Genomic DNA, 25,618 nt, shown 5'->3' with positions numbered 1-25,618 from the left:
TATATATCAAAATGAAAATCAAGGTCCTTCCTCTTCCTGACATATGCCACTGCCCTAAACCCACTCTGTGGTAGCTCAGCACCTACTTCTGCAAAGGTTGATGACTGTGCCTTTTCCTTAGGAAGACATATCCAATTCCACCTATGCACCCTCAATGTGTCCAGTGTTCCCAGATGTGAGCCCAGTTTCCAGCAGAGGGGGACCTTTCTATTTCTTGGTGTTCTCTGTGCACACTCAATAAGCATTTGTTGAAAATGATTATAACATATCCTTCCCAAACCACAACCTCCATCTCAAAATAGAGCATGCCTATAAACGGTCTGATGCCAGCTCCTCGGTCATTCAAGACACCAATCCCAACAGAGGAAGAGGGAGAGGAAGAACCCTGAACACAAACTGCTTCGCTTATCTCCTAATTTTCTCTGTGGGCCTGACTGGGCTCTAAGTCCGTCTGTGCCATTTCCCCTCTGGATGCAAAGTGCCTTTGAGGTCAAAAGACCCTGCTGAACACGCTCCATAAATAGTACTCGCGCTGTGCACAGGGCTTGCTCAGTAAACGCTGGTTAACTCTCGAGTGCTCAGGCCGAGCTAGAAGCCACCCAGGGACAGAAGGGCTATTCATACACAACTCGCTGAGCATCTGGGGGAAAGCAGGGCAGCTAGAGACTCCTGGAACAAGAACCTCACAGAACGACAGTGCGCCTTACATGTCTCACACAGAGCAAGACCACACGCTCTCTCAGGAGACAAGACAGTGTCTAAAATTACGGCAACAAGTCCCTTGAAGAGGAGCAGGGCTAGCCAGGGTACCACCTGTACTGATCATCACCTAAACGTGAGTACCCCACCCCCACCCCCAAGGGAGGGTCTGGTTGTAACAGCTGACAGAATAAATGGAGACTTCACTAGCCACTGCACTGGAGCTCTTGGTTGTCTTCGTCAGACCATAGATTTGTTAGTTTGAGACCATAAGGGCCAGCGTTTGCCCTTTTTATACAGTATTCTGCACACATGACTCGGTGCGTGAACACACATTATCCACATCTTCTTACTGCTCAGTCTAGGAACAAGAGCAACTGGATGCCACTGGCAACCTCGCCCGCCTCTAAACAACTAAAATGGTAATTGACCTAGCTTATGTTGAAGCGCTCCCTTGAAAACACAGGGCAAGACTTATTAACTGTAATTGTGGCTTTCTGGTACCCTTGACCTTCTGTCCCACCCCTTCCCATTAACCATTTAACATTTGCTTTTGAAAATGTAGGAGCTCATCGAAACACTCATCTGCCTACATAAGATGTGACTCATCTGTTGTATTCCATGCTCTAACGTACTCATTACATCCCGAAATTAAAAGAGAAAACGAAATCAGATCTGACGGCAGGGCCAGAGCTCAAGCAGGGGAAAAAAGTTCCCATGGAAAGAAGGCAGATCCGGGAGATTGTCCGAGAGATTGCAGGCTCTGGTGGTCAGTTTTTGTCAACTTAACACAAATTAGAAACCTCTGGGAAGAGAGGCCCTTATCTGAGGACTTGCTAGATCAGATTGGCCAGTGGGCAGGTCTGTGGGGGCATCTTCTTGATTGCTAATGGCTGGAGGAGGCCTAGCTCGCTGTGGGCAATGCTACCCCAGCAGGCATTCCCCGGGTTATTAGAAAGGTCTCTGAATGGGGTCTGTTTCAGTGCCTGCTCCTGCCTCGAGTTCCTGCATGGTTCTCCCCACCATGGGCTGTTAAGCTGTAAGGTGAAATGAACTCTCTCCTGCCCATGTTGCTTCTTTTGACTGTGGTGTTTATCACAGCCACAGAAAGCAGAGGAGGACAGGCACCCAGAGTCCGGATTCAGTCCTGCTCGTTCACAGGGAAGAAACACGGTGTTAAGGAAAGGCTGGACAACCTGGCCCTGGTTAGGGACTAACTCCCCGCTGTCCGCAAAAGGCCACAGATTCTAATCTAATCATATCCTGTGGGTGGGCGTTACATGAGTGACGTGTGTGCATGGATGGAGCTCAGGGGCTGGCATCAGGAGCCCTTCTAGTCACTTTCCACAAGTCCAGCCCTGTCGTCCTCTCCCTGGGTCTGAAGCTCACCTGGTGCAGAGAGGGAGCCTCCACGTTTTAACAGCTGACGCAGACAGCGGAGTGTGTGGGAAGTGCTCAACAAAGATGGACTCTAGTTTTCTTTTATTTTTTGGTTTTTCAAGATAGAGTTTCTCTGTGTAGCCCTGCCTGTCCTGGAACTCGCTCTGTAGACCTGGCTGACCTTGAACTCACAGAGATCTGCCTGACTCTGCCTCCTGAGTGCTGGGATTAAAGACTCACCATGCCCGGCTCTTTTCTTTTTTTAAAGACAGGGTCTCACCGTGTAGCTTTGACTGATCTGAAACTCAATTTGTGAACCAAGATTTTGAGTTTATAGAGACCTGCCTGACTCTGCCTTCCTTGTCCTGGGAGGTGTGTACTGCTATGCCTGGACAATCTATTCTCTTTAAAAGCCCTTGAGAAGCCCTGAAAAGGAGGAGGGAGTGAAAACGAAAGCCAGATATTTTAATTTCCCCCCAATAATCATGAAGATGGAGATCAGACCTCTGCTCCTAAAGGGGTTTTCTGCGGCTGGCCAAGAGGATGGCAGGTACGTTCATGCCCCGCCCCTCGAAAATGCAGAAGAACAGTTCATGTGAAGCAGGTTTACTAGCTACCACACAGTGGGTGAAGGACAACCGTCCACAGAAGGAGATAAACAGAGGGTCCTATGAAGTCCATAGCTTATGCCCTGGGATTTCCAGGTGTTAGAAAGGGGACCTATGCTGAAGACACACTGCAGAAAAGAAACCCGGTAGTATGTGGAATCCAGGAACCATGTTAGCTGGGCAGTGGTGGCACACACCTTTAGTCCCAGCACTCGGGAGGCAGGGGCAGACAGATCTCTGTAAGTCTGTGGCCAGCCTGGTCTTCAGAGCAAGTTCCAGGACAGCCAGAGATACACAGAGAAACTCTGTCTCAAAAAACAAAACAAAAAACAAAAACAAAATAAAAACCATGTTATTGTGGAAAAACCAAAGGCCAGAGTTCATAGGGCAGAAGACTAGAGAGGGGAGAGATGTATAGAAAGAGATCTTGGGAGGGCTATGGTGGTTTGACCACATCCATCTTCTAGGAGGCAATAAGAATTAGTAGAGTCCCTGTGGTGACATTAATAGCTCCCCAAGAATAGGACGAACTTGTAAGCCAGAGTATCTGCTCTGTTTCATCATGAGATGAGGCCCTCTGCATGCTATGCTGCAGCAAGACGCAAACACCAGATGCCTTGATGGTTTCCAGCATCCGCAACTGTGTGCTGAATACGCATCTACTAAGAATATCCAGGCTGTGGCATTGAGTTATGGCAACAGAAAACTGACAGGGGCTAGCCAACCAGCCAAGTCTTTGATAAAGACCAACCAGTGTACATCTTTGTGAGGAAAATGCCCAAGAGCTGGGAGTCAACTATGGGGTCCATAGAGGACAGTATCTGGACCCCACACAGAACCAGCAACATGTCTTGTCCCCCAGACTCACAGAGAAAGACTTCACATGGCAAGAGGATAGAGCACTTAGAAAACTTTACTGTAGCATGTAAAAACGACTGTGTCCCAGAAAGCTACTGTGTTCAAGAACATTCACAGGACAGCAAGGTATCATCTCAGTAGGCACTGAGCACCAAGCGTGAGGACCTAAGTTCAGTCCCTAGGACCCACATGCTGGAAGGACAGATGGAATCCCACAAATTGTCCTCTGGTTTCCCCGCATACATTATATGCTTAATATATGTTAATATATTACATATAACATTTTTAATTAAATATAACATTTTTAATTAAAAAGAATATAATACAAAAATGCCTAAGTCATTTATTATGATAAAATTCATAATATTTTGGGTTGGAGAAATGGTCCAGTGATTAAGAGCTTGTACTGTTCTTCAAAAGGAGCTGAGTTTGAGTCCAAGCCCCAATATCAGATGGTCTGCAGCCACCTATGACTCCAACTTACAGGATATTTGATGCCGCCGGCCTCTGTGACCACCTACATGCATATACTCACACTCACACTCTCACAGAGAGAGAGAGAGAGAGAGAGAGAGAGAGAGAGAGAGAGAGAGAGAGAGAGAGAGAGAGAGAGAGAGGAGAGAGAGAAAGAGAATTTTACAAAAATAAATCTTAGGAAAAAAAAATCACAATATCCAGTCAGGCAGTGGTTAGCACGCTCCTTTAATTCCAGAAGGCAGAAGGAGTGAATCTCTGTGAGTTCAAGGCCAGCCTGGTCTACAGAGTGAGTTCCAGGACAACCGGGATAGTTATATAGAGAAACCCTGACTTGAAAAACTAAACAAAACAAATATCACAATATCCAAGATTCGATTAAAAAATGCAGACATACAAAGAGCAAGAAAACAGAACCAGTAGTGATGAAAACAAAACAAAACAAAACAAAAATACCGAGAAATACAAGTAATAGAATTGGTATACAAGGCATCAAAACAATTGTTAACTGTATTCCAGGTGCTCAAGAATTAATAAAGGCACACAAGCTGTATTTTAAAACACCCAGATCTGCCGACTGTGGTACACAGGCCTATGTCTCCAGCACTTGGGAGATGGAGGCAGGAGGGTCTCAACTTTGAGGTCACCCTGTACTACATAGGGAGACAATGTCTAACAAAAGAACAGAGAAAAATGAGAGAACAGAAAAGGAAAATGCCCAAGCCAGATTTGTAGAAAAAAGAATTACTAAGTGTACAACAAAAAATAAAACAGGGATAGGTGTTAGGAATATTTCTTAACGCAAGCTCCCTGACGACACAAAAATTTCCAATCAAGCCAAATCAAGAAATATCCAGGTTTAATGGAAGATCTGCGCTCTCGGGGGGGGGGGGGGGGGGGGGGGGGGGGGGGGAGGCGGGGGGGGGGGGGGGAACCGGGAAGCCACAGGAATGCACCCTGGGAGGAAGAAAGGGAGACCACGTGTTCCTCTTTGAGGGGGGATCACTTAAATACCCTGGGGAGTGGTCCTGACCCCACCCCCAGCGAGGGGTCAGGACCTGGCCTGCTGGGATTTGGAGTCCAGACCAGGCCTGGGGGCTGGGATAGATGTGAGGGACTCGGGCCTACACTCCCAACTTGACAACAGGATCAAAAGGTGTCTAGACAATACAGACGAGCTGGAGAACTTGAGGAAATACCAGTATAATCCAAGTGAGGTGGAAACAGAGAAATGAGCGTGGAGAAAATGAAGAGAGCGGCACTGAGCTGTGCAGCAGCGTCAAGCAATCTGACAGATGCACTGACACAGGGAGTTACACAGACAGACCTGACATTGAGAGAAGGTTTGGGGTACAGGGACAGAAGAAAGAAACAAATAGCTCCCGATTTAATCCCGGAATTCAGGAGGCTGAGGCAGGCCGATCTCTACGAGCTCCAGGCCCGCCAGTGTTACTTAGCAAGACCCCATCCCAAAAAACAACCAAACTCTTTCATTTTGATTAAAGCTATAAAACCAGAGATTAGACAAATGCCCAGACCCTCAGCACAGGAAAGATGATGAAAACCACATCACAGCTCACCATTCTCAAATTGTATGAAGCCACTGGGGAAAAAAATCTTGAAAATGTCCAGAAGATGCCTACATACAAAGGAACAAGGGCGACAGTAGCGTTTTTTTCCCTAAAGAACAAGACAACCCAAGAGCTAGGGGGGCGCCAGACAGACATGACAGCCCATACCTGCAGCCTCAGTCAAAATGCTATCTTATAATCTAATATATATACAAACACACACATATATATGCATATATACACACACACATGCGTGCGCGCACACACACACACAAACACACACACATATATATGCATACACAAACACACACACACACGCGCGCACACACACACATATATATTTGGGACAAGGTCTTGTTATAGTCCAAGCCGGTCTTGAACTTACAAATTCCCTACCTATAAATGGCCTCCTGAGTAATGTGATTACAGACAGGTACCAGCTTGCCCAGCTTCAATGTTTTCCTTTTGAAGTGATAAGGAAGGGTCTGAACCAGTGGGAAAGATCTGAAGGTACCTAAGTCCAATCTTTCTGAAAAAAACAAAAACAAAAACTTGGCTGTTCTAGTCCATAGCTACCAACACTCAAGGTGATCTCTTTCTAGATATTACTCTTATAGCTTGTATGGTCATTTCTCGTATTAAGACTATTTTCATATTTGTTCACTTTTAAAATTGCATTTTTTTAATCCAGTTGGACAGAGGGCCTTGTATCTGCTAGGCCAGCGCTCTGCACCCTCTGCGCTATTTCATGAATTCTTGATGCAGACATCACTATGTGGTACAAATGAAGACCTGAGTACACAGACAGAGGTGGGAATGGATGCTGGAAGGCAGGTTCACTGGCGGAACACACAGAGGCGTAGATGCAAGTCTTCTGAAAACCTTCCAAAGGTGACAGGGAGGGTTCATCTCGATTGTCAACTTGATAGGATTTAGAATCGGCGTGGCAACAAATCTCCTGGTCCTATCTGTGAGACATCTGTAGATGAGGTTCTTAGAGGTGGGAAGAGCTGCCCACACACAGGAGCCTCTATTTCCTGTACTTGGGCTAGGATGAAAGAACAAGGAGAAACAAGCGGAACACCGGCATTTATCTCTCTCTGCTTCCTGACTGGGGTGCAATGTAACCAAGGGCCTGCTAGCCACGACTCCCCATCATGATGGGCATGTACCCTCCAATGTGAGGAAGGCCAACGCCGCCTCCTCTGAGCTGCTCAGTCCAGTGTTTTGTAAGCAACAAGACAAATAATTGGTGTAGAAAACACAAGTCAAATGTTATTAATATCACCAAGTAGAGCTAAGCAGACAGTAAATGCTAATAACCATACATTAAAATAATTTCAAGGTCAGAATAAATCACATTAAGTTTAAACCAGAAAGAGAATGAAAACACAGGAAAAAAAATGTCTGATGCTTGAGAAAGAGTATTACTGCTTAAAAGACCCAGTGAGAGCTGAGAGGAGGCCGTGTGTCATTCATCAGCCAGGAATGATGTTCAGTAGTGGAGTGAGCTGAATATAATCCACCCATTGGCTCATTTATTCTAATCAAGAAAGGTATATATATATTAGCAGAGAATAAAGCTTTGTAGCTAGAAAAACTTCAAAGACAAAAGAATTTTTTTTAAATTGTTGTTGTCATTGTTTTCGAAACAGGGTTTCTCTGTATCAGCCCTGTCTGTCCAGAAACTCACTTTGTAGACCAGGCTGGCCTCGAACTCACACATATACGCCTGTCTCTGCCTCCTGAGTGCTGGCATTAGAGGCGTGCGCCATCACCACAATAATTCTTTCAGGGAAACTCAAAAGCTCTTATGGTATTCCCAGTGAATATTCTAGAAGTAAAATCCCAAACTTTATAATAACATTTAGGAGTATGGAAACCAGCAAACAGAAAAATGAATGAGTGTCTGTCTTAAGCTATATTGTAAAAAAGATGTCATGGCCACTGTGGTGGGCATAAACCTATGACAGCACTCTGCAGGTCCAGGCAGGAGAAATTAGTTGAAGGCCAGCTCCAGGTAGGTAACAAGATCCTGGTTTTAATTTTTTTTTTTTAATTTACCTATTAGTTGTACACAGTCCCTAAAATGTAGGACAAGCTGCAGTAACTCTCTCTCTGGTAGACAACAGGTTATCAGTCTAACCTAGAACCCTGAAGAGGTAAATAATTCAGCACGAAGAGAACATGAGCTGTTCGGTCAACCAAGTGCATGCTCCAGAAAAAGGCCAGAATAAATAAAATTAAAAACTTTGTAAATATGCTGTTTATTACTCAGCCCAAACTAGACTCCAGAGGAAGTGCAGAGTAGTGAGTCAGGTACTCAACTGTACAGCACACCGGAGCCCACCAGTCAAGAGGTCAGCCAAGATCAGGCTGATTCTTTTAGGAGCAAGTGAACATGAAATGCTTGCAGCTTCCAGAAAGATTTATTCATTTCCTGTTCCAGCTACCGGCCTAGGAACAGATGAGAGAGATCACTGGGACGTAGTAGAGCAGGAGTGGACACGGTTTCTTTTAGCAGATGACAAGGGTAGCACTTCTGGTCAGTGGCAAGGAGCTGGGGACTACGTAAAATGCTGACTCTTAACTTCCCTCTCCTGTTCTAAATGGAGCAGAGGCTTAAGCATGCTGGAACAGAGTGAATACGTCTATAATTCTTCAGAAGACTGTGGGCAAAAATGATACAAAACCCAGAACCTGTAAGGATTTACTTGGACTATTTTTGAAAATTATATTTGAAATTATATATTTATACTCCAAAGAGAAGGTTGAAAAAAGCTTGGAAAAATTATTGGTGCTTTGGCAAAATATTGTTAGATTAAGAGTTTTCAAATCAACCAGAAAAAGCAAGGATCTCATCAGGTGTAGGGAGGCAGGCCTGTAACTACAGCACTTGCAAGGTAGAGGCAGTAAGATCACAAATTCAAGGTCAGCCTGGGTCAGACAGAACCACGTGTTATCCACATGACCGCAGAAGTGGACATTGTGTTATCCATGAAAAATTTTTTCCCAATCGTTTCTTATTGAAAAAAAAAATATCTGGAAGAATTCCATTTAAACTACGAACGGCATGGGTTTGATCGCCAACACTCACATGGCAGCCCTGAAATGTCTGTAACCCCAGCTCCAGGGGACCCAACACTCTCTTCTGGCCTCTGCAGGCACCGGGCACACATGTGGTACACAGACACACATACTGGCAAGACACCCATATACACAAAATAATAAGATAAAATATGAACAGTAGGATTTATGGGACACGTGCCTGTTTATCGCTTTCAGCGCTATGTGGTTTGTGCGCCACCCAATGTAGTGCTGCGAACTCAACTTGGACGCTCTGAAGAGCAGCAAATGCTCTTTAGGGAAATGAGCCATTTGTCCAGCATGGCCCCTCCCTGGCTAACAGACGGATGCATCAGAAGACTTAAGGACAGGCTCACAGAACCCCTGTCACACAGAGTCTGAAGAACACAAGCAGCTCCATGAAAGGCAGATTGCTGAATTCACTTCCTGACCCTGTCACTCACGGACACACTGATCTACCTGCCTGCTCACTCTCTGAGCTTTCTGTTCACTCCGTTGGAACTCTGGGAACCAGGGGAGCTCTGGGCAGCAGGAACTCACTGGTGGGCATCGGTAGTTATCATCTGACTGTGGAACAGGTTTTCAGGAAACCTTTCTAACCATGCTAGAAATTAGGGACAGTATGTTGCTCCAGTCTCTGACGATGCCCATCTCAGAGCTGATGATGCCAGCCTCACCCACCCACTTCCTGCTGACTTAGCTCAGGAGGCCCACACACATCAGACCATAGGAAACACAATGTCCTCTTCTGCGGTCATGTGGATAATCCGTGGTTCTGTCACAGGTGAAGACAGACCTACAAAACACAATACTTCACAGAAATGACCTCATCTTCACATCTAATTAAACTGGAAGCCTAATTAAGTCACTGCTACTATAAGCTGGGAGAACTTGATGCTGGTCCATAGTCATTTTGCTTGGCAAAACTCAATCATGAGAAATCTGTGCCTATCTAGTTACACCTGATTTAAAAGTCAAATGCTGAAAGATTTAACACTTGCCCCAGTGAGCCTGAGACCAGCTTACCAGAGTGGGCTGCAGGCTGAGGTACTTGCAGATGGCTCTGCCATCTTATGGTCAGGAGCAGCCTCTCTTGGCAAGTAAAGAGGAGACTCGCCTTCTTTCAACAAACAGTGCCCCATCAGTATCTGTGGGGGATGGACCCCTGTGGATACCACGTCTACGATGCTCAAGTTCCTTAAATCCAATGTCATAATGTTTAGACACAATCCCACATATCCCCTGCTCCTTAAATCCACTCTAGATTACCTATATGATGTAAATGCTAAATACAATAAATCGTCGCACCAGGTTACTGAAGACATCCTGACAACAAAAACATCTGTATATGTTCAATATAGGCAAAAACATTTTCTGAAATTTTTAAATTCAAAATTAGTTGAATCTGTGAATGCAAAGGGCCGACAATTGGGCTGTATGTAGCATTGGGCTGCAGCCAGCATGTGCTCGAACCTATTCTGAGCCCTGGGGGAGAAGCAGGGATAATACAGGTTCTGGGTCTGTGTACTCGGATTCTGTAAACAGACTTCTCTGCTGCAGAAATGTAAGCACTAGGGCTAAACATGTCAGACAATCTGCAGACGATGCCCGTCTGCATGGAACGCAGCTCTAAGAACACGCATCCTGCCTAGCCCAGGGACCAACTGGGGAGGAAGGAGGCACAGATCATCCCTCCTGGGAATCCATTTCCTTGAGGGTGAAAATGAATCCTCCTCCTCCATCCAGTGGCATAGCTTTCATGGGTGAGCCTGGGAATCCAGAGTCAAGCTCCCAAATGCCAACACGAGGACGCAGGGACCGGATGCATGACATGCAGGAAAGGTCTGCAACCAACACTTTTGTGGGCAGGAAGACAATTTTTACAGAATTTAGTTCTGTCAAACAAGGCATTGCTAGAATCGGAAAACACGGGCCAAAAATAAGATCACAAATGTTCCAGTTCTCATGGAAGCTATTCTTAGAAATGAAAAAAAAAAAAAAACCAACCTAGACATTAAAAAAATGCAAGTTTTCAAAATCTATTCAATTATTCAGAGTTCTCGGAGAGGCAGGATGATAGGGAGAACACTGGGCTAATAATCAGGTGGCCCGGGTTTATTTTCAGCTCTGCCAGAAGCCCTGTGAACTTGGGCAATGCTGCCTGACAGCGCGGTGGGGGGAGGGAGCCGCAGTGGCAGTGGCGACATCTCTGCTTGCAGAGCACTGCTGTTCTGTGACTCAGCAACGCGTTAGCCTTGCGGTTTCCCTCCTACGGCTAAGGAGATGGGGATCTTTTGTTTTGAAATCAACAAAGTGGCCCCCTCATCCCAATACCCATGTTACAAGAGCTACCTGCATTATCTGGATACTCGGAGGAGCAGGACACTCTGGGATGGAAGCGGTGCAGACCTCCGGTGCAGCACAATGCATGCGCCATGAAGCTATGCATTAAGAAGTTCTGCTTTAGCCCTGCGTGGGAAAACTGCACGCTATCATTCTAATTCTGTTCACCTAAATCTGCCCTCTTCGCCTATGGGGGAAACAAATTAAATCTGGGGAGCGGTGCACCTCGAGACGGCCAGGGACAGCGGCAGGAAGGGGCAGGAAGGGGCAAGGAGAAGAGGGCTTTTGCAGAACAAACAGGCAAACAAAATCTTAAGCAAGCAGACTGCAGTGCTAAGCCTGAGAATACAGGCCAGTGAAGAAAACAGCCCTACATCTTTGGATAGCCCTGTAGGCATTAAACAACACACCACATTAAGGTGACATGAATTCTGGGGTAGCCTGATCCAGCTTCTTAATGCTCCAAGGCCATGAGATATACCGACTAAAAAGGCCAAGAAATTTTAAGGAAAAAAAAATCATTAAAAAGAACAAAATCTTTGGCACTTCAAGGAGCAGGCTTTTTTAAAATCCAATCTCTTGAAGCAATTCATTTCTAATCCTCCCCAGTAAGTGAGGGACATCTCACAGTGTTTACCATTTCGTTTTTTTACAACCAAGGCTGATGAAAGAGAGCCATGTGCTAGCTGGGCCCTGTTGGCAGGACCATAAAGCTGGCTGCTCACACACGGGTGTGGGGACTTAGTCCCTCTCCCTCTGCCATGCCACCCTGGCTTTCTTCCAGATCTTGGGTACACCAAGCTCTTCCTTACCCCAGGCCTGATTAACACGCTGTTCCCTGCCTGCGGTGTTCCTCCTGGCAGAATCCCATTCACCTTCCGTATCAGTTTAAACAACAGCTCAACAAGTCTTTAAGAGTCCCAGATAAAGGGCCTCTGCCAGCCACAAGAGTGGCTGCTTCTTTGCTTCCATATTTATAATTATACATTGTTGCCCATTTTTTCATTGATTCATAAAGCACAGATATATAAATATAAAGACAGAGGGCTATCTGATTTTTTGTGTCAGCTCCCAGGATGTGGGATCCAGTACAGTGCCTAACACGTGTGCTCTGTAAAACACTGGTGACGCAATAAATAAATAAATAAAGCATTTAAATTTTTTTTTTTTAAATAGGGTCTCAGTATCCCACGTTGGCCTTGATTCCCTATGTATCCTGTGGTGCCCTTGAGCTTCTGGTCCTCAGGCCTCCACCTCTGGAGTGCTGGGATGGTCAAGCTCGGGGCCTCACTCATTCACGTCAAGTGAGCACTCTACCAGCTGAGCCACATCCCCTGACCCTTGACAGGGCATTTATTACAATAGTATTATATATTATTTATGTTTTTTTAAATGTATGAGTGTTCTGTCTGCATGTATGCCTGCATGCCACAAGAGGACATCAGATCCCATTTCAGATGGTTGTGAGTCACCATGGGGAATTGAACTCAGGACCTCTGGAAGAGCAGCCAGTGTTCTTAAGGCTTGAGCCATCTCTCCAAGTCTTTTTATTTACATATTTTTAATGCATATTATATTGTATATTATTATAAAGCATCACTTCTACTTTATAAAGGAAGAAAGTTGCTCAGAGACGCTAAATAATCTGCCCAATGTCACACAGCTGGTAAGTGACAGGACATGGTCTCAAAGTCCTATCTGTCCAACTCCAGACAACACACCTAAATGCTGCTTTTGCTACAACACTCTGTGAGGCAAAATGAACCCATGATACAGCCTTCAAAGGGTTACAATCAGGAGGAAAATGCCTTTAGAAACCAAACTGAACACGAGACAGAAAGCTTTAAGTACTGTGCTACGCGGTACAAGTGGCTGCTGCAGGAGGCCGCAGGCGGAAGCAGGCAGGACTGGGAGGCCATTCAGACAAGACGAGAGCCAAGAACAAAGGCGGTGAGCAGCAGAGCTTAAGGTCGCTCTAACTGGAATGGAGGATTAACGTAAGCCCAGAAGCTGTGATGTAAGTTAAAGAAACATGCATATAATAAACAAATTTCTTCAGCCTTCTGTTCTAACACGGCGGAGCACAGGCCTGAGAAGCACCTGCCACCTAGTTGGTGTTACTCTACTCCTTGCCACCTAGTTGGTGTTACTCTACTCCTTGCTACCTAGTTGGTGTTACTCTACTCCTTGCTGGCACCAGTAGGGTGAAAAGCTGCCGTGGCTGCCCGGCTGACGAAATGCTAAAACCTGTAAGGTTCCTACAGTCACTAATCAACTGAAACTCAAGGGAAGAGAAGTTATTACTAAACTACAAGCAGTCTTTATACAGAATGGTAAGTTACTTCAAACTCACCATACACCTGAAACTATCTTAACCAAACAAGTGTGTATCTTGTTTGTGTTTGATCACTATTCCCCTCCATCATCCATAGCTTCAAGAGAGTCAGTTTGAGTGGGGTGTTGGGAGTGGACACAATCAGGATACATTATACACATGTATGCCAAAAAATAAATAAAAATATTTTTAACACAGAAAGTCAGTTTGAAGGGATATTCCTGAATGAGCTGGCACAAGACTTTAAATCTCACCACTGGGGAGGCAGAGGCAGGTGCATCTCTTGTGAGTTTGAGGCCAGTTTAGTCTATAAGTGAGCTCCAGGCAAGCCAAGGCTACACACAGAGAAACCCTGTCTCAAGGGAAAGAAGGAAGGAAGGGAAGAAGGAAGGAGTGAGTGAGGAGGGAGAGAGGGAGGGAGGAAGGAACGGGTTCTTTCCTTTACCAAGTCCAAGCACCATGGTCACCCACATGTATTCCAGAAGGGCTGGCTCCAGGCGCATTGGCCCTGTCTCCTTTGGATAATAAAATCTACCAAGCTCAAGTTCTTTACAGTAAATGACTGAGTGTTAACATATAATTTTCTATTTCTTCCCATCTAATATACTGTAAATCATCTCCACCTGTAATGATTAACACCAATTGTGATTTTGTCTAGAGAATAAGTCCATACATGTTCCCTTACATGCAATGTGTGTGTGCGTGAGAGAGAGAAAGAAAGGGAGAGAGAATTTGAGTGTGTGTGTGTGAGAGAGAGAGAGAGGAGAGAGGAGGGAGAGACAGAGTACATTCTTGTGTTTGGTGCATGGGTGTATATGTGTTTGTGAGTGGGTGCAAATGTGTGTCGCACGCATGTGGAGGCCAGAGGTCTCCACATCTCTCTTTTTTTTTTACTTAGTTTTTATTCATAATTATAAACTTAACTCTGCAATCCAGCTAGACTTGGAGGGGAATGAGGAAAATATGGAACCCAAAGAACTTCAGTGAGAGCAGATGGGGCTGGGGTGCTCTCCTGAGCTACAGAAGGAATGGTCTGGTGGGTAAAAAGTCCACAAGTCAAAAGAATTAAGAGCTGTCTACAGTCAGAAATGGTGATCTTCTTGCTGGTCTTGCCATTCCTGGACCCAAAACACTCCATGGCTTCCACAATGTTCATGCCTTCTTTCACCTTCCCAAAGACCACGTATTTGCCATCCAGCCACTTAGTCTTGGTGGTGCAGATAAAAAACTGGGAACCGTTTGTGTTTGGTCCAGCATTTGCCATGGACAAGATGCCAGGACCTGTATGCTTCAGGATGAAGTTCTCATCCTCAAATTTTTCTCCGTAGATGGATCTGCCACCAGTGCCGTTATGGCGTGTGACGTCACCACCCTGGCACATGAATCCTGGAATAATCCTGTGAAAGGAAGAACCCTTATATCCAAATCCTTTCTCTCCAGTGCTCAGAGCACGAAAGTTTTCTGCTGTCTTTGGAACTTTGTCTGCAAACAGCTCGAAGGAGACACGGCCCAAGGGCTCGCCATCGGCCGCGATGTCGAAGAACACGGTGGGGTTGACCATGGATGCAGCAAGCGGCGAGAGGGAACAGCGGCGTCTGCAAAGCCAATATCCACTCTCTTACACAATCACTCTCCACCTTATTTTCCGAGACAAGGTTTTTCACTGAACTGGAAGCTTGCTCATCCAAGCAGATGGGCTGGCCAGGAAGCCTCAGGAATCATGTCTTTGTCTGTCCAGTACATCACACCTGGCTTTTCATGTGGGTTCTGGAGATCAAACTCAGGTCCCTGTGCTTGCCTGGAAAGTGTTCTATGGGATGAACTATTTCCCAGTTTATAGATATAATTTGAAAAAAAAAATACTTTGAATTCATAGATATGGAATCTAGAGATACTGAGAATCCAATACACAAATTTCTTAATACAGACTTGGCTCCTGTGAGTACCCTAAATTCCCCAAGAATATTATGTATGAGTAAAATGTGCAAATAAATATTTAAGCATCTAAGTGGTAATGCATCAGAAGTTTGTAGAGACAACTACAAGACAGTAAGAGGGGAGCTGGTCCCAGCGGCATGGGGGAGAGCTAGCCCTGCCTTTAGCCTGCGCCATGCAGGAGAGCTGGATCCAGTGGCATGGGCACAGAAGAGTTGGGGGGCTGACCAACCCACTCAGTTATGAGGTCCAGATCCAGGGCTTTGAGCTGGCTCACCCCAACATCTACCCCACCTATGAGCTGCTGGAGCTGGGGAAGGGGGCAGTCCTGCAGAACCAAGCTGCAGGATCTCTGTGACACAGCAGGACATCCGAGAAGAGTCTCAGTGAGGGTCCAGTATTGATGGTGTAGCAGAAGCCAGAGGCCTCAAGCCAGACCAATCCGTTGTAATGATCATTCTCAAGTAAAGCCATTTGTGCAAAACGCCATGACACACTGCAGCTTCCACAGCAAGATTTTTTTCCTTGTGGGGGCAGTGTTCAAGGATGAGGGGGAAATGAGTGGGATCGGGGTGCATGGCGTGATTCACAGAGAATCAGTTTTTTAAAGTATGGAAAAAAGAGATGGATTCACACTAAATCTCAAATTATAACTGCTTAGAAGTAGGTATTAGATTTTCTTTTTTAATCAATGAAAAAAAAAAAAAAAACGAGGTTAAGAAAGACTGATGTGTTCATGGTAACGAGTGAAGTCCAAACCCAGGTCTGATACCTGGGATTCTGCACCACAGCCACCTTGAAGCATTAACTCAAGTTAAAACTTGATGCAGTCACAAAGGTAACGAATAACGCTGTAACATATGCTTCTTACATTTCTGCCCATCCTGGCTCACTCCTGCTCGTGCCACCCCCACCCAAGCCTGTCAACTAACCCTGCCAAGAGAGGAACGCATCTCTGCCTCATCCAGTTCCTTTTATGCACGTTTCTTGGGAGCTGGGTCGGGGACTATTTATCAGGATCATTTAGCTGATAGCTGGGCCCTGTGGAGGCTCCGACAGATCAACAAGCTTACTAAGAAATTATACTAGTCACACTTACAGGGCACTTAAAGGTTTCCAAAATACATCCACTTGTGCTTTCTCTTCAAGCCCCATGGTAATTACTATGTTTTATGCAAAGGGGACTGGAGTTCTCTCTGAGGGCACTGTGACCTCAAGGAGCAGAGAGGGGCTCACAGCTACACGACATAGACATGGAGTCTACTGCCTTGCTTTACCTCTGTGGTAGATGCACTGATTTAAAACCTGTTTGTGGACTTCCAAATGCAGCGTCACGTTGGGACATCTGGGTTCACTCCCAGCTCTCAGCCAATGAGCGATCGTCTAGCCTCCATGATAGAAGGAAAGTGTGTGACCAGCCAAGGCCCTAACAATCTCTGACTCAACAGGCCAGCCAGCTTCAACAGTAAATGCAAGGGTGGTGGCAAATTAACATACCTAACAATCCAGTCCAGCTGCGAAACACAGGAGCAGCCGGCATTCAACCCTGTCCCAGAGCTCATAAATATTCAAACAAAAGAGATGTGGTCATGGGCATCTAGGTTTCTCACGCTGTGGCTCCACAGAGTGATTTAAGGATCTCCAGCCTTGGGCTGGTGAGATGGCTCAGCAGGTAGAGAGAGGTGGTTGTCCTCGGGCAATTACCTGAGCTTGAGCCTTCCTACAAGATGCAGGAAAGAAGGACTCTGATCTTCACATGCTTGCCATCGTGTGTGCGGTCCGATGTGTGCGTGCACATGCACGCGCGCGCACACACACAGACACACACACACAAATTCAAAAATGATATCTAGAGTCCAAACATGTTCCTTAGAGCCCCTAAACCTCAGGGCCACCCTGTCCTCCATTCATCTCTTGCTGGGCATGTTCCTTCAGCCCAGAGCAATGAGCTGTCTCTGAAAGGGATGTTCTTTCTGGTTCTCCAGGGCCACCTCTAGCTTCTCTAGCTCTGGTCTCAGATCTAGCACTTTCTAGTAAAACACTTTCACGGATGATCTTCCCAAACGCTCTGCACACACTGCCTCCTCTTCCCTGAACAGCTGTCAGTTTTACTTCTCAATGTGCTTTCGTGGAAACATTAGTTAGTCTTAGCATCATCGCTCCAGAGCCAGCCTCCTATCTTCCTGTCTCAGGGCCTGCACAGATCTTTCCACCCCGCCTTCCCAGAGCACTGCTCTGTAGATCTCTGCCTTCCTGCACATCTCTGCCTTCCTGCATACTCCTGGGGAGCACTTCTGAACACCAAAATCCGTACAAAGGCATCAATAGGTTAGCTTTGTTAAGACACACCCCTGGGCTCTAATTAGCATAATAAGAGGCTCATGCACTGAGCACCTCCTAGTACATTACATTTAATATGATACTTCGATAAAACTTGCGATTTGACCCTCTGAACAATCAAAGAGTGTGTCTCTCTAGTTTAAAAAAACAAAACCAAAACAAATAAAACAACTATGATGGTCAAGAGAAGTAAAATAATTCTCCATGATCATGGAGTCATGAATGAGGAGTTATGAATGAAGAGAGCCATAACTCAAGTCTGCAGATTAAGATACACCTTGGGTATTTTGTATAGAACTAATTGATGTTTTGGGTCCCTCCTGCAAGGAGCAAGCGCCATATAAACATATGTTTAGAGCTACTTCATGTGAGAATAATTAAACTGAAACTGCCTTTCCTGGTTCAGTCTCTTGGTCCTTAAGGGAGTTGAACCAAGCTTAAAACTGGCAGGAGTAGCATCAGAGCTTAACACACAGCAAAACCTTAACACAGGAGTTGTAACATCAGAGCTTAAGATAGAGTAAAACCTTAACACAGGAGTGTGTAACATCAGAGCTTAACACACAGCAAAACCTTAACACAGGAGTGTGTAACATCAGAGCTTAACACACAGCAAAACCTTAACACAGGAGTTGTAACATCAGAGCTTAAGACAGAGTAAAACCTTAACACAGGAGTGTGTAACATCAGAGCTTAACACACAGCAAACCCTTAACTAAAGCCAACACAGGATGACTAATCGCCAGACCCCCGCCCCACGCACAAGGAACCAAAGCACATTTTCTTCAGAGGACAACAAATCAAGCCAGCTCATCACAACTGAGTTTCCCCACGTGCGTAGACTTAAAGTGAGTCTACCGCATATTTGCAAATACTTGGGTTGCTAGAAAGAGGACAAATGGGCAAAAAAGCTCAAGTTTAGGAGAAAGAAAAACAGACCACAACAAACCCCATGTTTCCAGCTACATAGTTATTGGACCAGCTATGTTTGGACTATCGCAACTAGTAGCTTTTATTAGCGTTAAAATTCCCAGGCATCAGGGGACAATGAAGTATTACTCTCCCTAAGAAAAGAGGCAAAGGTCCTTCATCATTGCCTGGAAGGCACCCTCCTCTCTTTTGGGAATGCTCACATCTTACTGAAGCAAGTGGCTGAGCACCAGCTCCAGACGTGAACCCCACGCTCTCTGCAAGCTCACAGCAAGCTCAACAGCCAACATTTGCCTCCAGATTGGGAATCAAGTAAAACCTGTGATCAGAGCCTCTGACCTCTTCTATGTGGATCACAGAATTTTTTTAAAAAATGTTTCTATGATAGTCTAAAACTTGCAACATCATAGATGAGGAATTGGGGGACAGAGACTGAAACACAAAACACAAGATTATATCACAGAGGGCTTTCTCAGCAGGATACCACAGGTTCTGTTTTTATAGTGGTTTCTCAAGACTGGATTAAGGATAGAGAAGTATTAGCCCAGCTTTCACTTTACGTTGATATAACACCTATTGAATGCTTTCAACCAAACTAGCTCCAAACTACATTTACTAACCCATTTCTTTCTTTCTTTGCCTCCCCCCCCCCCCCCCCCCCCCCCCCAGACAGGGTTTCTCTGTAACTAGCTTTGGAGCCTGTCCTGGAACTAGCTTTTGTAAACCTGGCTGGCCTTAAACTCACAGAGATCCGCCTGCCTCTGCCTCCTGAGTGCTGGGATTAAAGGTGTGCGCCACGGCCGCCCAGCCTAACCCATTTCTGAGTGGAGCCACCATTAAACAACAACGAAACACCTAGACCAGACACACACAGACTGCTTTGTTCTTCAAGCACCATTACCCCTGAAACCCACACACACACAGACCCTGAGGCCGCGAAGTGGCGTGAACAAGTTCCTACCAAATTTCTAAGCGGAGGGGGCAGAAGACACAAGAGACTTTCTGCTTACCAGGGCAGAGGACCGGAAAGCTGTAGACACTGACAGATGCAGAGCTATTTCATAAGACTCCTGGAGCCAACACAATATAGCTCTTTCTAGAGGGGGCTACATGGTAAACTGGATGGGTTTTCTGCCTCCACATTAGTTCCTCATCATATAAAACAGCTGAGCCTTGTTTCTCCTGCCTCAAAGCCATTATTTCCTGGATAGCAGAGACCTAGGCTGTGGGAGATTGGACAGGATTCGAGGAGGCGGAGGCGAAAAGTTCTCCAGCTGACGACCACAAGCAGTGCTAAGCATCGTGTGCCATATGGTAACCACACAGGGTGAGAGGTCACCTGTGCTGAAACTGAGGCACAGAGACATGGCAGTCACCCTCTGGGAGACCAATGACGGAGCTCAGAAGGACCTGGGAGCAGCCTCCGTGAGCCTGCCATGAAAAAGCAGAGCGGAATAGCAGAGCAGGGTCTGCGGTTAACATTCCTACAGAAAGAAAAGAGCCTTTAGGAACTGCTCAGACAGGAGCTGCTTCCAGCCACCTGCCTCGAACTTCTAATTGAAAGTTGCAGTTCACAGAGGCAAATATTGGAGTCAGCAGTGAACTTCCCTATTATACCATATGCCTTTTGAGCCATTTGTCACACCTGGCTAGCCTTTCACCTTCATGTCAACCAAAGCTCAGCCCTTCAGATCAGCCTGAGTGGAAGAGAACTCATCACAGCTGCTGCGGATGGCGCCTCTGGGGACGGACGATGAGCATCTTGCTAACATCACCCTCAGTTCAGTCTGTATGGGAGAGGGCTCTACCTGAGGCCATGGCTTACTCTGCTCAACCAGAACCAAGAGGGGCAGCCTCCTGAATTCCCATGCCTTGACCCAAAACTGAGTGGAAAGGGCCTTGGAAGAAGTGAGACAAGCCGGGCGGGTGCTGGCACACGCCTTTAACCCCAACAGTTGGGAGGCAGAGACAGGCAGATACCTGTGAGTTCGAGGCCAGCCTGGTCTACACAGAGTGAGTTCCAGGACTGGCTCCATAGCTACTGAGAAACCCTGTCTCGAAAAACCAAAATATAAATTTAAAAAGAAGTGAGATAAACTAGAGTGTATCTAGTGGAGAATTGGAGGGTGGGGGTGGGGCGGGGTAGGGCCAGCATGGAAACAGGGCTATTTCTGGGATAAAGGAGGCAGCCAGGAAGTTCTGGGACAGTGAAAGGCAACAACAATCTTCAGATTTTCGGGTGTTACAAAGGTCTGGTGATCCCCAACAGGCTGAGGGCAGCAGCTCTCTGAAGGCGCCAACAGACACACCGAGTTCCGTCAGCCTGGACTCAGCCCTGCCAGTGTGGCAAACAAGCACGCGCATTCTTCTCAGGGCTGAGGCCGCACAACAGCCTCTCCACAGGGCCTGTTTGCTTAAGGAGCCCAAGGCTTTGATGTCCGGGTAGAAGTTGGGAAGTTCTGTGTAAAGAAGTAGCTCTAGCGGCAGGAGCAGAGGGAGGGGCGAACGGCGGCTCCCGGCCCTATTAATCACAAGTTTAAGAACTTTTAAGGAAATTATCGAATGGTCTGTACACAGGAATGAGAAGCAAGGAAATTATGTCAGCCTCTGCTGCGACTCGGGCCAAGGCATTTCTACTGTTTCTTTACGACAGACTTTCATGCCTACCCTCAAAGGGGTGCTTATGGGGGAATGTTTTGAAGCAACCCAACTTAGCAACCAACATTAATAAAATCCTCTGGGCCTGCTCAGTTTCTCCCATGTACAAAGGTTATATGTGCTGTGAACATTCCAAGCATATAAAGGCAAGAGTCGCTTCATACTGACAACAGCGTGGGGCTAAGAGCAAAGGAAGACGACCGAGGCTAAGGACATCTGTGGGTGACAAAAGCAGGCTCGTAACTGAGGGCTAAGAATCCGCTAATACAGAGGGTATTTTTATGCACGCATGTTTGTTTCTCCTAAGTATGCAAGCTTAGCTCCATTTTAACGATTAGGAATGAGACGTGGAGGCTTAAGGAACTTAGGGAAGATAACATAATAACACAGCTAGGATGCAGGCCAGGCTGGTCCAGAGCCCGCCCCCTGGGCTGCAGGGCCTTCCCATGGCATGCCAAACCCTCAGAACAAGATCAGGAAGTGCAATTTTTGTAAGATGTAAGTGGTGATCTTCCACCTTTGTTTTCTTGCCATTCTTTTTGCTGTTTCAGTAACAGCCACTATTTATTTCCACTTTCTTCCGAGTCTATTGTACTTATTGATAATACCATAAACTAGAAAAAAAAGTATTTCTCTGCTTGCTCACATCCCATAGAGCACCAAACCATTAGGACCCCTATGTGAACAACACATGCCGTCAAAATAAATACAACGCACTTGAAGCCAGCTTAAAACCAAGATCAAAGAGACGATGAAAGGAAACCTAGGGAGAAACAGGGAGGCTGGGGAAAGAGGACAACCTATTGGGTTTCATGAGTTAAGAAGCCCAAGTCACCGCGGAGGCTGAGAAGCCACACTGCAAAGGCATACACTTTCCTCTGTAAATTTCTTAAGATTAAATGCTGGGGGCTGGGAATACAGTTTAGTGGTAGCGCAAGCAGTTGCCTAGTATGAGCAAGGCTTGGGATTTAACCCCCAGCAACACCCCCAGCCCATGCAATGGTACAAGCTCTTTTAAGCTGAAGCCGTTAGCAGTTGGGCATCGTCACGTCCGAATTACCTCTGTAACTGGGCAGCCCCTCCCCCTCCCATTTCTGGGCCTTTGGAATGCATTCCCAGACACTCAGGACAGGACTGAAAAGAACACGGAGCTGTAGGAAAGGAGAACTAAGAACTTCTGTGTTGTTTGTTTGTTTGGGGGGGGGGGCGGGGAGAGACCGGATGCTTTCACATTATCAAAAAAAAAAAAAAAATGACTCCAAAGAACAGCTTCCCACTCCTGCAGTCTGAGAACATACAACGTCTTGACAAGAAATAGTAAGTGTTCTGTGACGCTGATGCTTTAATTCACCCTGTTATAACGGGTCCTCGAACACCAGATCTCTTCAGTCCAGTGTAGCGTTATCATCTGCATTATAAGACGGAGACTTGGGAAACACAGGGAATGCTTCATAATTCCCAGAAGCTGAGCTTTTGAAAGCCATCTTAATGATTTCTAAGGTGAAGGCGGTTAGCAAAGGCGCCACTTAAAAGCAAAAACCACCACCAACAACAAAAAAGCAGGTATTCAAATTACAGAAAGCATACTCTCCTTAAGAATCACGGAAGGGTAGGGGAAAGGAACTCATTTTTAAAAAAAAGACTGAAGGAAAAAACCTAACAAGCTGTAACTAGATAAAATGAGAGAAACGCCTTTGCCTATGAACTTCAAAGAAGAGGCTTCTGAACCAGGTTTCTCTGTCTCTTCCTTTGAGGTCGGTATATTATTAATGGCAAAGTCAACCAGGGATTGTTGTGGACTTGAACGTGGGTTGTGCAGCGAGTGGAGAATCTGGAGTGTGGGGCAAGAATGCCAGGTCCGGCTAGTGGAAGGAAGTTGTGGGCCTGGCATAATTTGCATGAAATATCAGTGTTGTAAATCATTTCCCAACACCCCACCTAGAAAGGGAAGTCTACACAATTTTATTTTCCATTAACTAGGAAGATTTGCCAGTATTTACTCCACTCTATCTGCGCCCAGGCAGAACCCCTTAACTACCCTCAGACAGCTTGCTGCTTGGGCGGATCAGCACAGTTTTCCCCGACCGGAGAATCAAGTCACCCTAACAAGTATGGATCTCAAAAGAAAGTCCAAGGGGACACTGAAGTTCCAGAGATCCTGATGGAATGTAAACAAAGACAGACCAGGTACCAACACCAGCCACCCACTCTTACCTCGGTGTACAGTTTCTCTTTGGAAGAAAAAAAAAAAAAGAAAGAGATAACAGAGAAAACACATTGAACTGAAAATGCCTTTCCCATGTGTGGGTTGCAACAATTGTTAATTTTAGAAAAATAGAGGAGGCAAACGCCCTGGCTGTGCTGAAACCAAGACTTTCCTAACAGTTTCTCAATGCAGCAATGTGTCAAGGTTCGGATACTTGTACCCGAAAAACAGAAGCAACACAACTTCTTGGAACATCTTGACCAAAAGCAGGCTTAAGACACAATCTCTGCTGTATGTTTTATAGTTATTAAGATCCAGGAAATGAAAGAGCGGGCCTGATCAGGGTTCAACACTAGGTTAGAGGTCAGCTTTGAAGGAGTTAGGAAGATCAGAGGTCCGCAGGTCACACACAGAAGCCAATAGCAGTACTTCTGCAGAGTCTGTCTCATCGTGGGTCCACTTACAAGAAAATATGGCACACCGGAGCCTAGTTTCACAATGGGTTTGGAATAAAGAAGTTCAAAGAGTCCGGGGTGCGTGGAAAAGAGTGAGGTGACAGGTTATAACCCCGACTCTTGTTTGGGACAGTTGGCAACTCTGTGAGGTCATCAGATGGATCTTCCGGATAATTCTGGTCCGTCCTGCAACTGCTTCTAATCTAGGTCCCAGAGGCCCTGTTGTGTTCTTTGGGCTCTGCACACAGGATTTTGGTTTTTGGTTCGGGAAGCCTCTCAAGGTCATTTTGGGTCAGGTCAGAGGGTTCTGCGCTTGCATCCTGAGAAAACATCTTGAACCGTTTTTTGAGGAGTAGCAGAGATGTCATTTTATGGCTGGGTTTCAATGTCATCGTCATTTACATGCGCGTTCCTTTAACTATGGAAACACAAGCCGTGACCTAACAACTGCTATGGGATTTCTGGACGCCAACCTCGCCACCCCCGAAAGTACCGACCCAGAAGAGGGGCACACCTCTGCTTCTGGGTAGCCCAACTTCTCCTGCAATCACTCAAGGGGTAATTATGCCTCCAGCTTCCTGGTAGGTAACAGCGTTGGTGAACCCGATGTTCTAGATTCGGGGTGGGGTCTGGGGGCAAACGGGGTTGACCAGGAGATTCTGACAACTTAAGAAGCAGAAGCAAAGAATGCAACGAGTGAAAGTCTCGGATTGCCTCGGCTGTGACGACACACAGCCCGGCGGGCCGCAACCACCCCGACCCGCGCCGCCCCCGCGCCCCGTCGCTCTCCGCAGCCGGGGTCTCGCGCCAGCCTCTTAGCGTGCAGTGGGGAGTGGGGGAGGCCGCCGGGGGCCGCAGACCGGGAGGGGCGGCCCCACTGTGGGGGTCTCCCGGGCCCCGCGCGCTCACCTGGTGCGTGTTGTTGGTCAGCTTGGCGACGAAGTCCGGGAGATGGCCGCAGCCCTGGTCCTCGGCGGGCGCGCCGCGGCGCCAACGGCCAGCGCGGGGGACGGGGCCCCCGGGCGCGGCGGCGCGCAGCCCCCAGCTCACCCCGACCGGCCCGGCCCAGCGCAGCGGAGGCGGCGCGGGCGGCGGCGGTGCGTCCAGCCGGTCCTGGCCGACGGCGGCCGGCGGCAGCAGCTGCAGGAGCAGGAGGAGGCCGAGGGGCCAGCGCGAGAGGCCGTCCGCAGCTCCCCGGGGCCGCTCCATCGCCGCCGACTGCAGACGCCGCTGACACCTGCCACCCGGCGCGCCCGCCCACCCCCGCCGGCGCTGCGCCACACCCCCGAGCCCGGCCCGGCGCTGCTTGGATACGCGCAGCCGGGCCTCTCCGCCCCCATAGGCTGGCCGCCTGTCCTTCTTCCCCGGCCCACTCCTCATTGGCTCGCGTCGCCTCCGGCTTCGGGGGTCCTGGATTCGGATGCCAAGATGCGGGACTGATTGGCTGGAACGTGGCAGGCACGGCTGAGGTCATTCCCCACCGTCGCTCGGCGTCTGCGGGCTGGGGGCCCGGAGTTGGCCTGGGGGCTCCCCGCCCCCCCACCCCCCGGCTCGGCCCCCGAGTTCGCAGCGCCTCCCGAGACCCTCGGGTTAGGATTGAGTCACTTTGCCTTCTCTCCCCGCCCCCGACCCCTGAAATGCTCCTCAAAATCCCGTCGAGGGAAACTGCGTCTGGAAAAGTCAGGGAATTCCTGAACTCCTCTCAGCTGGAAAAGGGGCTCCGACGTAAACTGGTGCAT

At 47.2% G+C, this 25,618-nt stretch overlaps 2 protein-coding genes across 6 annotated transcripts in view; both read right to left on the bottom strand.

Annotated features, from left to right (window-relative positions):
• The window catches only part of Sort1 (sortilin 1), an 84,614-nt gene extending 59,487 nt beyond the window's left edge, over window positions 1-25,127 (bottom strand). For 4 of the 5 annotated variants that reach the window (XM_050120934.1, XM_050120937.1, XM_050120936.1 and 1 more), the window contains exon 1: window positions 24,789-25,126. In XM_050120934.1, coding sequence (XP_049976891.1) covers window positions 24,789-25,088 — 300 coding nt within the window. In that variant the 5' untranslated portion in view covers window positions 25,089-25,126. Of the gene's footprint in view, window positions 1-24,788 lie in introns of all 5 variants that reach the window. The other variant, XM_050120935.1, reaches the window with a different exon arrangement.
• On the bottom strand, window positions 12,876-14,951 carry LOC126487909 (peptidyl-prolyl cis-trans isomerase A-like). The gene is made up of 2 exons (XM_050120963.1): window positions 14,377-14,951; window positions 12,876-12,995 (listed from the first exon to the last, which is right to left on the bottom strand). The coding sequence occupies exons 1-2, from the start codon at window positions 14,914-14,916 to the stop codon at window positions 12,876-12,878; spliced, it is 660 nt and encodes a 219-aa protein (XP_049976920.1). The 5' UTR covers window positions 14,917-14,951.
• Window positions 25,128-25,618: the final 491 nt, after the last annotated feature.

Source organism: Alexandromys fortis, unplaced genomic scaffold, assembly GCF_014885135.2.
Source record: "Alexandromys fortis isolate MF-2015 unplaced genomic scaffold, M_Fortis_MF-2015_v1.1 scaffold_176, whole genome shotgun sequence".
NCBI classification, from domain to species: domain Eukaryota; kingdom Metazoa; phylum Chordata; class Mammalia; order Rodentia; family Cricetidae; genus Alexandromys; species Alexandromys fortis.
Note: the sequence above shows the minus strand (reverse complement) of the source record. Positions and strands in the feature narration are given on the sequence as shown.